This window comes from Propithecus coquereli, unplaced genomic scaffold (genome assembly GCF_000956105.1).
Source record: "Propithecus coquereli isolate 6110/MARCELLA unplaced genomic scaffold, Pcoq_1.0 Scaffold336, whole genome shotgun sequence".
NCBI classification, from domain to species: domain Eukaryota; kingdom Metazoa; phylum Chordata; class Mammalia; order Primates; family Indriidae; genus Propithecus; species Propithecus coquereli.
In genome coordinates, this window is record NW_012149019.1 from 1,448,267 (window position 1) to 1,464,274 (window position 16,008).

The 16,008-nt window shown below is 42.1% G+C and overlaps 1 protein-coding gene across 4 annotated transcripts in view; it reads left to right on the top strand.

The window, feature by feature from the left end:
- The window catches only part of IKZF1 (IKAROS family zinc finger 1 (Ikaros)), a 90,150-nt gene that overhangs the window by 12,094 nt on the left and 62,048 nt on the right, over nt 1–16,008 (top strand). For all 4 annotated transcript variants that reach the window (XM_012650640.1, XM_012650641.1, XM_012650642.1 and 1 more), the window contains exons 2-3: nt 1,872–1,925; nt 9,689–9,808. In XM_012650640.1, the coding sequence (XP_012506094.1) occupies nt 1,886–1,925; nt 9,689–9,808 (160 nt within the window). In that variant the 5' untranslated portion in view covers nt 1,872–1,885. The remainder of the gene's footprint in view (nt 1–1,871; nt 1,926–9,688; nt 9,809–16,008) is intronic.

Here is a 16,008-nt window from a genome sequence, read left to right on the forward strand (position 1 = left end):
TAGCAAAAAGTTTAAAGTCACCATCTAAAAGTTTTGTGTTGGAGTAGTTGCTGTGACAAGATTTGACTTCTGTACACTTCACCAACCAATGCAGAGACACTTAAGAACTGGTTTGTGATAGACCACAGTAAATACTGTAAGTTCTCGTAATAGCATTGCACTGTGATTACAAAGATTTTTCTCATTTGAATCTTTGTTCTTTATCATTTTTTTTGACAGTTTCAGAAGAATTATGGCTTTTTGCCTTTTTCACAGTAAAAGTGTCTGAGACTCTGGACACATTGCGTTTTGGTGACACTTGTGCTATTTTCATGCTTGCTTCTATCCCTGGTTTGTGTGGCTTCAGTGTGCGGTGGACACTCTGGTTTCTGAAACGCTTTTTCTCTACTGTGGCCACTGGCTGTACTCCGAAGCCACATACCACCCTTGAAAATTCATGTCATAACTCAGACTACTTACATGCATTTGAGAAATAGAGGAAAACCCCTCCCCATCCAGAAAAAGTGACTGTCGTTTATGTTCTCGTCATGACTAATACTGATATTCCTGAAATTGAAAATTTGTATTCCATATGCACCATGAAAGATATTAAAGATACATAAAGTTATATATATGTATGTATATATAACACCTCTGCCTGCACAGCGTTTTCAGCCTCATTGGAGAGGGTGAGGTCCTCACCTTCCATCAGTTTTCAGGTGTTTGCTGAAAACAGGCCTTAGCTCAGATTCACACATCTAAACCAGAGGCAGAGGTAGCCAAGAATGAAAGAGCCGGGTGGGGAGAACCCGGTCTGGAGTCAACAAATAGACTCAGTTTGCTGGTTAGTAAAGGATCTCTTCTGAAGGTTGTTTAGCGGGGCATAAATAAGCAGATTTCCTTGAGGTCACCTTCTGCTGGCCACAGCTTTCTTATCCACAGAGCTACCAGCTGTCATCTGCTGTGGGCACCTGAGACTGCCGAGTTGCAGGCCAGGACCCCAAGTGCAAAGCACCACATGCTCTTTGTTTCTACCCTACTGACGCTGGGGGGCTCTCCCGTGTGTTTGTGGTGGCTTGCAGTGCCGTCTGTGGAACATTCACTGTGGCCACCGAAGGACAGCATCTTCCCAGTTGTTTTTCTTAAATTTAAACCAGTCTGAGGAGCCAGCCATCTGTCAGCAAAACAGGAAGGCCTGGGCCCTCTCCTGGGCTTGTTCTGCTGCCGTGGTGAGCTTCACTGCTCCCGGTGCGACAGTGCTGCCGAAGTCTGAGGCGAGGGCCCAGAAAGATTGAGGGACAAAGACAGGAGCACCCGCTTGCCCATCTGCCAGGCTGGAGGTGTATTCATTATTGATGGAGGTAGTGCGGTTGCTGCTCAGATATGCAGCCCTGCCTGGGTAAATGAGACATTCTTCAGCAAATTGCTTCGTTTTTTGATTGCTGATTGTACGCGTGTCACCAAGCTGACTCAAGGTTCATCGATGCATGCTCAGTAAATTAGAAAGAACATAACTATGGATCAGCCAAGAGAATGAATTCTGTGCCTACAATGACCCAGGGCCATTTAATTTTCTGCTTAATTTTGTTGCAGTCAGTTTGCATTTTGGGTTATTATGCAGTAGGAAATTAACAATAAATAACAAATTTGGTCCTCCTGTGCTTGTAATGATATTTTTATAAATCTTTGTAATGCTGTTTTTAAAAGGATCAAGGTCTGTGCCAGTCTGATACTTCAGCAAGTATGTGAGGAGGAAAATGCATTATTCTTGCCAGATAACCTTGTTGTTAAATAGCGTAGGGGTTCTTTATCTCTCGCTCTTTCTCTCTCTTCTCTCTCATATCTTATTAGTATTTTTGCTTTGAACTAAAATTCCTTCCTCTCTTTCTCAGATAACCTGAGGACAATGGACGCTGATGACAGTCAAGACATGTCCCAAGTTTCAGGTGAGACCTTATGAGATACCTGTGGGGGAGTTCATGAGAAAGGCTCCCCTCGGCCAGAGTCCCAGGTGCTTGCTGTGTTCGTAGGGGTGGAAGATTATGCTAAAGGAAAGAGAAAGATGGGGTTCGTATGAGTGTTTGCCTCACCTCTTACAAATTATCCCAATGTGAGAACAGAAAAATCTTCAAGATGAAGTTAGTTTTACTGTTAAATCTGAGAAGAAAATTGGAAAGGGTTAAATGTATGTTCATACTGTTGGGAGGCAAATAGCTGATTGGTCTGTTCTAGAACCCAAACGCATGCCAATGGTGACATTTAAAAAGAGAAGGGGGGAGGGGGGGAATGGGAGAAGAGGTGGCGGGGGGAGAGAGAGAGAGAGAGAGAGAGAAAGAGAAGTAGCTTGAAAAACATTCATTGTTGGATGCAATTCAGAATATTTAAATATTTGTTAAGTGTAGAAGTAATGTTTATCCCATTGATCGTGTATTTTTCAAGCCATGTTGGACGCAGCTCTTCTCATCACAGGAAGCCCAGAGGAGTCAGACACCCAAGAGTAGGTCACAGACTATCCCATCGGGCAATGCTGAGGACAGACGTCCAGCCAAGTCCAGCGAAACCTGCGCGGTTCCCACGTGCACAGACGTGGGGAACAGCTTTCCGTCTGGCCCTGTATCTGCAGGTGTCAGCAGAAGTAGTGGCTTCCATGGGCTTTGGGGTTTTCAGGATTTTATATTTAGAGCCTCACAGGCTCGTAGCCAGTCCCAGAGGGTGGGCTCTATTGGAGAAAGGTCCATCTTGCCTTGGCCGAGCTGCATCCACGTGTTTTGAAGTTTTTATTGAATTCCACATTTTGGTCTAAGTGGGTGCTCCTGACAGAGACCAGGACAGAGTGTGTAGTTGCTGCCCTGCTCGGTGACCGCTCCCTGGAGAAGCGGCAGGAGTTCCCTCAGACCCAAGACGGATCTGCTGCAATCACAGCGGCCTTCCTCCTCCAGCACTCTGTCAGCTACTCCTTCCATGTGCCAAGTTTTGGACTTAAACTCTCCAGGGTGAAAGGAGCAAGCAAAATGCTAGCTTCTAAAATGTGGTACTCAGGCACTTCATATCGATAGAAGTGAGAATTGGTCAGCACGTTTGGCATTATCTATGTCAAATAAAATTGTATGTACCTCACAATCTGTCAACTTCACTTTAAGGAATTTACCTTAGAGGTATACTCTCACAAGTGTTCAGGGTATTTAAGTATATGCTCATTGCAGCATTGTTATTAATGTTATTAATGTTTAAGAACTACGGCACATCCATCCACTTGAACATACAGCTCTGAAAAATGAGGAGGATATGAATAAAACTAGTATGGAAAGGAGTCCAAGATATATGTGAAAGTGAGAAAAGTGTGTTTCTGGATGGGGTGCAATGCATGATCCCATTCTTTAAGAAGAAAACGAATTGTAAACACAAACACATCTTCAGTATGCTTGCATATACGTTTAGGAAAATTCTGGAGTGATATTTATTAACCTAGACTTCCTCTTGGAAAATTGGTGGTGGAAGGAAGCAGGTAAGTTAGGGGGGAGGAAGAGGAAAAGGAAGACTTTGCTTTTTATCTTCTACCTTTTAGCATTATTTGAATTAATTTTCCCTAAGCACATACTTTGTTTCTTAAACAAAAAAGCACCCCCCCCCACACACACACACACACAAAAACTAGTTAAATGGAAAAGCAGTTTAGCTCTTTATAGCCTCTCACCATAGCCTGAGAGAGTGGGGTCTGGGTAGCTCTGGCTGGGTGAGGATTATGGTCCTTGCTCACGGAGGAGAGTCTCATTTACTGGGTTTGTGAACTATGACTAGACGTGATTGGAGTGTCAAAAAAACTCTGGGATGTTAACAAGTTCCAAAGACAAGAAGAGATGCTCTTATTGTGTCTGCTCTTCTGCTTTCGGGAATGTTGCTCTCACGTTGGGTGGTGTCTAAATTGGCGTTTGCATAAAATGTTAAAGAGAATGAGACTCCTTCAGTCATCTTAGAGTCTACACTCGGATGTGCTAGAGTCAAAACTGAAGTCCAGGGGCCATCTCTAGAATGTTTTCTGTAAGGAACAGCCCGTCAAAATTCTGATCTCATATCTTAGCAACAAAACTAACAAAAGCCTCATTTTCCTCTGGTAGTTTTCTGGTCCTAACCATTACACTAAATACTGGATTCTGACTATTTAAAGGAGACAGTAGCTGGGACCAGGGATAAGAATGAAGAGAGGCCTTATTACCCAAGACTTCCTGAAAAAGAAAACTCCTTTTTTGTTTGAAAATATTTGGTCTGAAATTTAGTTTTTGTACACCTGGCAAAGGAATTACTATTTTTAAAGTACCAATAGTACTTTTGATTTGTGTTCAACTTTCAGTGGTCTCCACAGCGATGAGAGCATTTAAAGAGTTGTGACCCCTTTAGTAAAGATTTAAAGGATGCTTTTTCTACTTCTTGGAGTTTATTTGCTGCTTCTCCAGTTAAAACCAATACTTGTTTTTTCATTTCTAAAATTAGAAGTGGCAGTTAGTTATGGTATAATGATGTACATTTAACTAAACAGGAGTTGACATTCTTGATAAGAAATCTGAGGAATACATTACTAAATCATCCTCTTTTTGCATAAAATGTTCAAACATAAGCAATATCATAGGATTCAACCTAATATATGTGAAATGCTCACTTGAAAATCAGAGAAACACTTAATATCTGCCTTTTTCAAACCACTTGATCCTTTCTTCCTTGGGATTTATCCTAAATGTGAACTGTGCCCTAGTTTACAGTGTCTTGCAGGCAGTGGACACTCCGTGTTTACTGACTCGAACCCACGGGATTGGGAAAACGCTGTTGGTGAGTCTGCCAGTGGCGGACAGCACATGTAAAGCAAGTTGTCTTTTCCTGTAGGGCGCGTCTCACTAATTGTTTGGGTAAAGTTTTTTTTTTTCTTTCTCTTTTTCTTTTTTTTGGCAGTCTTTCCAAAATACTTGTTATGAATATGCCTTATTTTTTGGCTTGGTTTCTAAAGAGCGAGCCTGTGGAAGAGTGCAGGATATGGGAGCTGAGAGACCTGCATGAGCATCCTCTCTCTGCCCCCACTGTACTCATCACCTGTAACAAGAGGGACTCGGCCATTGGGTCTTAGAGTTCCCCTGGTACCTCTGACCTTAAGTATCTATTGGCCATTTTCTTAATGCTATTTGCAGTGTGTTTTGTTGGGACATGGAAACCAGACGTATGCCCTGTAGACAGATGTAATCTGCTTAGGTGAAGGAGACTCATATATATTGAAGTGTCGATAGGAATATTTTATCTAGTTAATCATATTAAATCCTAGTAAATCACGTTGATTGAATGCTTCTGTTCACCAAATACTGCCCTGAGTATTTTCTCATTTCAAGGACCTACTGAAGAAGATACAGTTATCATCTCCAACTTTCAGGGAGCTGACACTCAGAGAATTTAAGTAATTGACTGGAAGTACCACAGGGAGACAGGGATCACTCTGGGGTGTGAGCCTCATTTGGACCCTACAGTGCAAGCTTCTCCACTGCTTTATAGAATACAGATGCTATATTCTGAGCTTTTATTTACCCTGGGAATTATATTCCCCTGGGTAATCATATATAATAAAAACTCATGCATTCAGGAGAGGGGCAAATTACAGAACTTTGTTGGGTGAATTATAATCTACTTGAGAAATTATTTCCTTGTAGTTGATAAGCTAATTATGCAATTTCCCATCCAATTTTCCCAAAAGCCTTCTCATAGGTAATGCTTTATTTGAAACATAGGCAATAGGTAAATTAAATATAAATTAGTGTATTTATAATTTAGCCATAAGTTTCTTGCATTTCTCTAAATAAGTGAAATTTTATTGCATCTTCACAATTATTCCATTTAAATAGTTGATGTCTTGCTGTCTGTATCTCTGTGTGTTTGTGTGTCATTGTACATGCCCTTAGAGAGAATATGGGAGCTTAGTGCTCTACATGCCTTATGTTTCCATAATATGTTACTGTTTGCCAAATAATACCATAAGCTTACTTAGCTAGGATTCACACACATTATTTTTACTTTATCTTCACCATAAGCCTGTAAGCTAGGCCCGAATCCCGCTTTTCAGCCTCCCTTTTCCACTTGAGGAAAGAATCTTTTGATTCTTGTGTCTTGTGTGCCTGTCAGTCTTAACATTGATTGGTCAAACCAGAGCTATATCCCAGATCAACGCACTCCTACTCACGGTGGGAATCTATTGACTTGATTTAACAATTTATTTTTTAAATTTTATCATCTTTGCATGGTTTTGCATTTTAAATGGTTAACTGAACAAACTTGTTTAAAATCAACACATAAAAATACTGCGTGTCGTGAAGATTTTCACGAAGTGGTAAATTTTCATCCTGGAGACCTCCAGCAGTCAAAGATACGAGGGTGTGTGGGTGCAGAGGCTCGTGTGAGTGAAGTAACGAATGTCTCAGCAACCTCCACTCACACTTAGGGCCTTTTAGGCAAATCAGATGACCTCTGAGAACTAGCGCCGAGTTAAGGCAAGGCAAGCTTGAATTAAGGCAGAGCTCTGGGTGGGCATGTGAATCTATCTAGCTTTGCTGCCTTCTAGTTCTGACTTTTTGCTAGATGCCCCCGTACACAGCCAGACTCATTTTTATTCTCCCTTCTCCCCGTGTGGTTCCCTCTGCATAGAGAGTTCCTATTGATCCATCTGACTCTTGGTATTTTAGAATCATGATCCCTACTGTTCTCATTATTCCTTTTTTCCCCCACGTAGAGAAAAATAAAACATACTGAGATGCAAGATTAGGGACACTGGAGAACTGGCATTTAATTCAGTGTAGAAACCCAAGACAGATTTAATTCTTTAGAAGCACATCTGTTACTACGAACATCCCCAGTGATTTGAAGTTGATCTTGCTCCTTCATTAGACAGATCAGTTAAATTTTAAGAAAAAGTAATGAAGAGTTACTTGGACACATTTTGGCATGAATTGAGCAGGCAGCCTGGCATTCTTTAATTGAATAAGTCCTGACTCTTTATGACCCTGCCTTCGTTCCAGCATGCCTTAGCATCTACAGGATCCCAGAGCGTTGTGTGTTACTCCAGAGTTATCACAGGGAAGATCATGAGGAAAAAAAGTCAATAACCTGTAGTTTCTCAACCTCCCACCTGCACCTCATAACAATGACAGCTGGTTAATCGCAGAGACACACGTGCACATCCCACACACCCTCTACATGGTTAATCTCTGGGCAGCTTGTTAGGCCAGGGGGCTCCTCTGTCACTTCTATGGAGATACTTTAGGAGGTGTTCAAGAAGGCAAGCGGGCTGGGTCCCCGGTCTTCCAGCCTCCCTACCTTACAATGCCCCCTTTTTACATAGAAGACGTATTTTATATATTAAAGTTCTAAATAAGATTACTCTGCTATTCTTACGAAAGAAAGAAAGAAAGAAAAAGAAAGAAAAAAGAAAAGAAAAGAAATAAAGAAAGAAAAGAAAGAAGCTATTCTTACGAAAGAAAGAAAGAAAGAAAAAGAAAGAAAAAAGAAAAGAAAAGAAAGAAAGAAAGAAAAAGAAAAGAAAAGAAATAAAGAAAAGAAAGAAAAAAGAAAAGGAAAGAAAGAAAGAAAGAAAAGAAAGAAAAGGAAAGAAAGAAAGAGAAAGAAAGAAAGAAAGAAAAGGATTCCTTGACCACCTCCCTAAAGTCCTGGATGTTTGAAAATCATTGCTCTAGGAAGTCATGTCATACAAAAATAAGAGTTGGCAAATGGTCCCTGTATTCTCCTATTCAGTGTTTTTCCCCATTTATGAAAGAGGTAAAAAATAACACTAATACATTTAGCTATTGTTACTTTTAATGTTTCTATTGGTATTTATGGCAATGAAAATAGTGCTGACTTAATGCACATTTCCAAGGCTTCAGCATAACATTAGCACTTTCAGTTTCTCTCTGGCCTTTTGTTTTTCCTTAGGAAATTCTTATAATCCTGCTCCATCTTTAATTATTCATTTTGTATTGGCTATCCAAATATATCCAATAATGCTCTTTCTGAAAATATGCCAATTGTGGTAATTACAGCTAAACTGGAATATTAAATTGTGATGTCTGTTTTCTAGAGAATGCAATACTATTCCCCAAAGCATAGCCTTGGTGCCTGTGCAGGTTCTATTTTAAATATTCCAGTAAAGGTTGTTTCATAGATAGGGGATGCTTTTCCTGGTCCTGCTAGTCTTCCAGAATGTTGGTCTTACTCTTGGGGGAGGTTTATTGAAACAAACAAGGAAATTTCACACCATACCTAGTCATGTTTTCTAGACATTTTAACATTTGATTTATTATTGCATGCTCTCCCAAAAGGCTGGGTTTGTCTGCGAGGGCACAGCATTTTGCCTGGTAAGCCAAGTCGCCAGCTCAGTCAGCAAGCACACAGTCCCAGTTTGCTGCTGTTCTGTTAGACTCCCTTGAGGGTCTTATCTAAACTGGTCTTCCATAACCACTTAATGGATCAGTTTGTGTCAGTTTGGGTCCTTACCGGGCTGTTTCTTGCATGCAGTTGGTGTCTCATAACTCTTAAGTTTAAGTTAGGTCTGGAAGGGTGGAAGCTACAGACGTTTCAGCTTTGATGGTGAAAGAGCATTTTCTACCAGTCGTGGCTTCCCAGCAGCGGGTTCCTTGGAGTGGGAGTGAGCTCCCCATCGCTAGACTCTTGTCAAACTTTTCTAAGCCAAAGTAAATATAGGCATCCTGTAAGGCCCTAATTCATTTCGTAAATCCTATTGTGTATAGTATAAGCAACTTTCGTGTTTGTGTGGATTGTATGTTATTTTCCTTTTTCAAAGAGAAGAATTTTCATTGGAAGACTTCCGTTGCCTGCAGGGAGGGAATCATTTTCCCAGTAGGCATGGGGGTTCCCTTCCATTCCGTCTCCAAGCTTCTTCTCCCCACCAAGTTAAGTCAAATTAGGCAGCTGGTAAAATATTCCCTGGCTCTTGAAAAGAAAGTGAACAGATCCCAGAATGTGCAGCTCTGGGCGGGATGCCCAGTGTGCTGTCCTTACAATCAGTATGAAGGTGTGGGAGGCAAGTTTGAGGGGCAAATTGGAACAACCGTACAGGGGAAACTTGACAAAATGTGTGAAGAACCCTAGAAATGTCGATGCCTTTTCACACAGCCATAAAACTTGTGAAGATGTATGCTGTAGTGATTATTAAGGATATGTACAAAGAGTGACTATTAAGATGTTCATCACAGTGTTGCTTAATAATAAAAAAAAGACTGAAAACAATATAGATTCAAAAATAAGAATTTCAATAAATCCTAATGTACTCATCATTAACAAAATTGTGAAGATGTGGTCATGGCATGGAACTATGTTCATGAGAACGTCTAAAAGCTAGTTTATTTTGAAAAACAAAATATGTCACCGCATATTATCTATAACATATAAATATAATTTTAAAAGTGGTAATCCCTAGGATTACAGGTGATTTTATTTTTTCCCTTTTGTGTATCTGTGTTCTTTCACGTTTGTATTGGGGGCAATGAATTTTTTTCTTATAAAAAGAAAAATGTACGTTAACCTCAATGGAGAAGCATTAACTCAGTTCAGTAACCACCACCTCATGCCACTCTCTCAAGCCAAGCCAAGGTGAAGCCCAGGCACCTTGGACTTCCCTGCTGGTGATGACGACTGCCCAAAACTCAAGCGCCTACTTGTCTCCTAGGGAAGGAAAGCCCCCCAGTAAGCGACACTCCAGATGATGGTGACGAGCCCATGCCTGTCCCTGAGGACCTTTCCACCACCTCTGGAGGACAGCAGAGCTCCAAGAGTGAGAGAGTAGTGGGTAAGTTGGGTCAGCGGGCATTCTTCTCTGTCTCTTTATATCCTTCTAAGATAGTGATTAAGTAACACGAGTCATTGTATCCATTGTTTTCCCTCAGCCATCTTGTCAAGGAAATACAGAGCAGAGGTCAGCTAGTGGGTCCTCTTGTACGAAGGAGAGTGGACACTCACAGGTCAGCGTGGTGCTGACACCCACATGCCCAGCAAGATGCGAGAGGGGAGGAGCACCCCTGCCCAGGGACGCGTCTCCATCACTCACCTCTGCCCTCAGTGCACATGCAGGAATATCAAATTTATGGATCGTAGATAGTGAAAATTACACATTTTATGTGTTATGGAAATAGAGCTATTTAGAGTTTGGGGTTAGAAGGAACAACATCTGGCCATTTTATGTTAATCCCTCTAATCTCTAGTTCTTAAATGTCAGCTTTAACTGAAAATAGAAAATTTGATAAATGGGAATTTTTAAATGTTAAAAAAAAAACTTAGTTAGCACACACTTGTGTACCTTTTCCATAAAGGGAAGGGTGTGTATGGAACCATCTGCAGTAACTCCATTGGTTAACTTACACGTGCTGCATGCACCCTTTTTATTTCAGGAAGACAGAGGCCTGCAGAAGTTTAGTGAATTAACCAAGCTCAAATGGCAGAGTCAGAATTAAACTCAATTTCTGACTTAAAAACTAGTTTTCACTCAAAGACACTTTTCATTATATCATGTTCTCATGAGCTTATGAGTCAACAGTTCCTTGGAATATCTATTTTTTAAAGAAAAACTGTGATATTAAGAGCCATTTATTAGCACAAAGAATGTCATGAAGGATATGTAGGTAAAATTAGGTAGAATGGATCAATGTGGATCAGTTACATGAGCCCCAAAGCCAAGGAGGGAAAATGTGCGTAAAATTCTCAGGCTTATGAAAAACACCTCAGCCATAGGGGACATCCTGATGCAATAACTAAGAATATGCAATAACCTAGAATTTCATATAAATATATACAAAACATTTGTATGTTTTCATGTGTCTTAGAAACCAAGTTCACTGAGTACAGTGATCCTTTTCTTTAATTTAGCAATGCCATTAATAGCACAAACAGATGACGATGGCAGCTAAAGCCATTTGGTGTGGATGAATTCAGAAAACAAGTACATCTATGAATTCTTTTGCCCTAGGAGAAAATGGCTACTGTGTGTGGGAAGGTGGCTGGGAAGAGAAATGACGCCTGTTGCTCACCTGCTCCGTTGTATGCAGGAAAGCTGCGCGTGTCATTTGGGGTTTCCCAAAGCTGGGACACAGATGATCATGCTTTATTTTAATTGATGCATTTATTTTTAAGATTATCGTCTATTTATTGCAAGTGATAGTGGGGGTTTTACCATACACTGTACCACTACACAGGTTCCTTTTAAAACACATTTATATAAGTTAAAAAATCAATTTAAATAAAAACACTAAGTCAATGATATGATATGTGATAAACATTTGCAAAGGTGTCACATGAATAGCGATTGTGGGGGTGATGTCCCCACATTTGTTTAGCCCCTGAAGCACCTAGTGCCATGGGTATTGTTCTCCCCACTTATTACATGAGCAAATGTATGCTCCAAACTCCCCTGCAAACACAAAGCGAGGGGCTCAGGGACCAAGAACCAAAGAAATGACCCATTAGCCACGTAAATGAACTGAGAGCCCACGCGTCAGAGTCAGGACACTGGCTAGAGTGGTTATGGATAAAGTTGTGGGTTCTCCCTGAAATCCCTGCAGCTGCCGTGGAGCCTTCGAGCCAGCATGGCCATGGACATCCTTTAGAGAACTGAAAGTCAGGCTGATTCCTGGAGAGCAAACAACAGCGCAAACGCCTTCAAAGTGGTGTAAATGTCTTGTCCCTTATGAGCTTCAAATTATTGGTAGTTTTCCCTGGGTGAGGGATCACCCAGCCTCAGCTGGCATTGCTGACTGGTCCCCAGAACTGTATTTCCTTGGTTCAGAGTCCCTCTCTCTGTCCCAAGTATGCCCATCCCAGGCGTTACCTTGGAGTCCTGGGTGGGTTTGCCATTTCTCATGGGCCCTGCCTCCTGCCCTTTATCACATGCGACATGATTCTCAGTTACTTTTCCTTCCAGAATAAAGTTTAGAAAATAGAAATTTCAGGATTGTGAAACTGGAAAACCTTTTTGCTTTGGTTTGAGGTCACCCTGTGGACGGGCAGGGACAGCCATGTGAAGTGAGCACTGAGACACTGGGAGAGCGCATGCTCTGGTGGGTGACTGGAGGTCAAAGGTATGGATGGTCCCTGCCACAAAGGAAGAAGGGGAAAGCCCAGATTACACGTTGAACACCAGACAGGGGAGAAGTTTAAGGAGAGGAAGTTAGGGAGTAAGAGGGTCTCAGAAGACTGAACCATAGGAGACATCGAGGGAAGAAATGACGCTTCACAGCAACTGAGTTTAAAGGACCATCCTTTGTGATTCTTGAAAGCAATCAGCTAGCTTTGGTGTGTGGCATAGGTTGTTTATTAATTTGTGATGTGGAGCATTAAATAGATGAAGTATGTAGACAGCATTAGGAAACAATATATTATGAAAGGTGGGGGAAAGTCATAGACTAAAGGAAGTAAATTTGATGGCATACTTTATCACAGTGTTCCACAGGACTGAGACCCAAGAGCAAACGACAGACAACGGGAAGTGAGAAGCCCTCCTGGGACAGAGGCAGGCAGGCAGGCAGGAGGAAGTAGAGCTATCGAAGCGTGGAGTACACAGGGGGGTGGAGGGGACCCGTGGCGAAGGCCTGGCAGAGTGAGGAAAATGCATCTGAGAAGGGACAAGTCCAAGTCCCCTTCTCCCTGGCCTTGTGTGTCCTGCACAGCTTCTTCTCTCCAAGCCTCAGTTTCCTCGTTTGATGGTGGCAATAGCAACCGAGCACATGTCACAGAATGGCCTTAAGAGTTAGATTTTAAAAAAACAGATTTTGCTGAAGATAGAATAGCAAGGTATATTAGCAAAATATAAAGTAAAAAGGACACAAAAATAGCAGGAAAAATGCAACTTATGCAAAACAGAAATTTTAAAGATTTACAAAAAGAGTAGAGGAACCTATTGTAGCTTCAATTGAGAAAAGAGAGAGAATGGATAACATTGTAGCACCAAGGAGAGAAGAGGAATTTATTAATTAAGAAAACATTGATCCATAGAATAAGCAAAGCGAAACAAAGGAGAGGAGGGAGGAACTGGAATAGGGTGAGGCCAAAGGAAAGATTAGGGTGCTGCCCACCACCAGGCCCAAGTTCAAGTCAAGGGTGCTAAGCTGTTACTGTTGAAATTTTAAGAAGATGGAAAAAGTGGGAAAATATTAGGTATTAGTAGATTGCAGGAATGTCTGCTTTAGAAAGAGACAAGAACACTTTTGAAAAGCTATGAGCCGTTATTGCCAGTAGCATCATTCAGTCTCAGACAAAGCTAGTCTCAACAGGGAGAACAGGCCACCGTCGTAAACAAACTGACAGGAAATGGCAGCACCAACTCCCTGTGATGGGGTGGGAGATTACACTGATCGGCGGTCACTCCCAGAATGAAAAACGTAATGGTTTCACATCATGTTGCTTCACTCGGTGCTGAAGGAATGCTCTGCGTCTGTGTGTAAATGTGGGACAGCAGCCAGAGCAAGCCTAGGGCCCTTACTGGGCCTCCATCTTCTTCCAGATCCAAATAAGAGGAAACCAAGGATTTGAAGTGCAGCTTGGAGAATTTAAGTTAGACTCAAAGGAGAACTTTTTGGCAAGGAGGGATTTAGTCATCAGAACAGTCTATTTAATGAGACTCTAGCTTGTTCTTCTGAAGTGGTCTCTTTAAAAATGAGAGAACTCTCACCTCTCTGAAGTGGTTGTATACGAAACTGTTTAAAGCCGAGGGTGCACTCAGTGACCTCTTAAGGCAATCCCAGATTTACTCAATCAGCCATACTAGAGCAGTCAAAAAGACTTTGAGACTTACTCCAAAAACTCTTGAGCAGGTGCTCTTACAAGTCTTCCATTTTAGGAATTACGTCAGGATTGGGGTCTAGAAAGCAGATAGGTGTTTTGTATAAGAAAACCAAAAACTTGGCTATTTTCTTTCTTTATTCAATCATGCTTCCATTTCTTCTTCCTTCTTTTATACCATGAATTTTTGCTAGTTATTGACTCATGCTCTCTGGGAGAGAATGTGTCCTAGAATTGAGGAAGGATCCTCGGTCGCTGGCATTCTGGTGACAAGCGCACGGGTGTGGAGGTGCACTGGCCACACCGGAGCCGGGAGCTGGCTGTGGGTTGGGCTGGTTCCAGACACAAGACTGGCCGTGAATGAGGAGGACCACACCCGCCACGCCCCACCGCCCTGCCCATGTGTGCAGACAGTGGGCAAGGAAGGTTGGTGGCTGGAGCAGAGGGAAAAAGGAAAGACCAGAGGATAGAGAAGAAGGGTTCCAGACTAAAAAGTGGAATGGCCACCCCTGAGAAAGAGGACAGGCAAATTTAGGGGTTAAGGGTAGAATCAAAGGAAAACCCCAGGGCAGAGGCACAGTAATGCTGGGGACTGAACTGGAACAATGACTTAGGCACGCACACAGGGGTGGTTGAACCAGTGGAAGGCCAAAGAATTGAGACTGATGCAGGGTTGGCTTACTAAATGCCTTGGCCACCTGGGTGGATAATCTGACAACCTTAGGCAGTAGTTACTCTTAGGCAGGAAGGAGGAAGTGTGAGTTTGAATATGGGCAGGGAACATGTACTTACATTTGCCCCATGACATTCTAGAATGTGCTTCTTTGGTTCTGCTCCCTTAAGCAGCTTGCTCCCAGAGTTGTAAGCAGATAACTGTGTGTCATCAGTGTTTGTTTCAGGACGTAAGCACTGTAGGTCGTATCTCACAGCTTGGTGTTTCGAGGCCCCTAGCGGCTCCGAGAGATCGAAACTCAATGAGCACAACTTTGGTTCTTCATGTTGAATAGTTTGACCAGGGTTTCATTCACCCTAGCATAACTGGGAGTAGAGGAGAAACTCCCCTGGAATCCAGGGAAAATGATTAAGTGTGTAGAAACATAAATCTTTTTTAAAAAATTCATTCATTTGATGTAAAAATTCCTTTACTTAGCCATGACTTCTAGGAATGAAATGGGAATTGTAAGAGGATTACTATATTTTTAATTGGCTATTCTGATGCCAAATCTCCTCCTCATTTTAGAGTTTTAGGCAGGGACCAAGAGGTACTGGGAGGTAGTGACCCTGCTCTGCAGCCTGGGCAGGAAGACGCAGCGCTGGAGACCACGTTTCACATGGAAAGACAGTGTGGGCGCTTGGTCTAGTTGGAGATCAGGCAGCAGGCATCTGAGTACGGATGCCGGAGCCTGCTTATCTAATCAGCAGCTAGAGGAAGTTGTGTTTATCTGCGAAATGCATCTCTTCTTAGCCGATAAACCCCATTTTAGCTAGGGAGAAATATTATCTCACAGCATCTGAGCATTAGCCGCGGCTGAGCTCAAGCGTGTTCCATTGTGAAAGTCTCAAGCAGAACTCGAGTGGCTGGGGTCATGGTTTTAGGGTTTTTCTCCTTCTTTGAGGAAGAACTAGAAACATATCATTTGGATTCTTGTTCACTTTGCTTTTGTAGTTCCTCGCCCCTCTCCATAGTTGAATTATTGTGCAGTGGTTTTGTTGGGGCAAATTGTTAAAGTTCTGTATTATTCATCTCGCAATTCACCATCTCTACCTGGGAAAGCCTGTGAAGGCAGCAGGTATTGCCACCATGAACATGTCCAAACCAAGATGGTGCCAGTTGGAAAGCCTTCCCTCTTTCCCAGTTCCCCAGAACGTGAGCTCCAGTATTACAGAAAGATCTGCCCCACCTGCTGAGTGTTTCCGTGTTTGATGACAGAGCGGTTATGTAACTGCTTCGTTGCTTCCCGTTTCAAAGTAAATTTTAATTTGCAATCTTCCCAGATTGCCTTTTGGGTAGGTTTTTTTATTACCTCTAATTTGTTGGTTAGTGCAAAATGTTTGGGAATCATGATCTTCTTCACAGAACCCCATGACAGTTTTGGCAAACTAAGATTAAAGTAAGTGATTTTGTGCTACGTCAGATACCGTCTTGTACTAGGCTTTGGTACACACAGGTGAGACCAGGCAGCAGAGGGATAAGAACTTTCCTTGGAGAAGACAGAAACT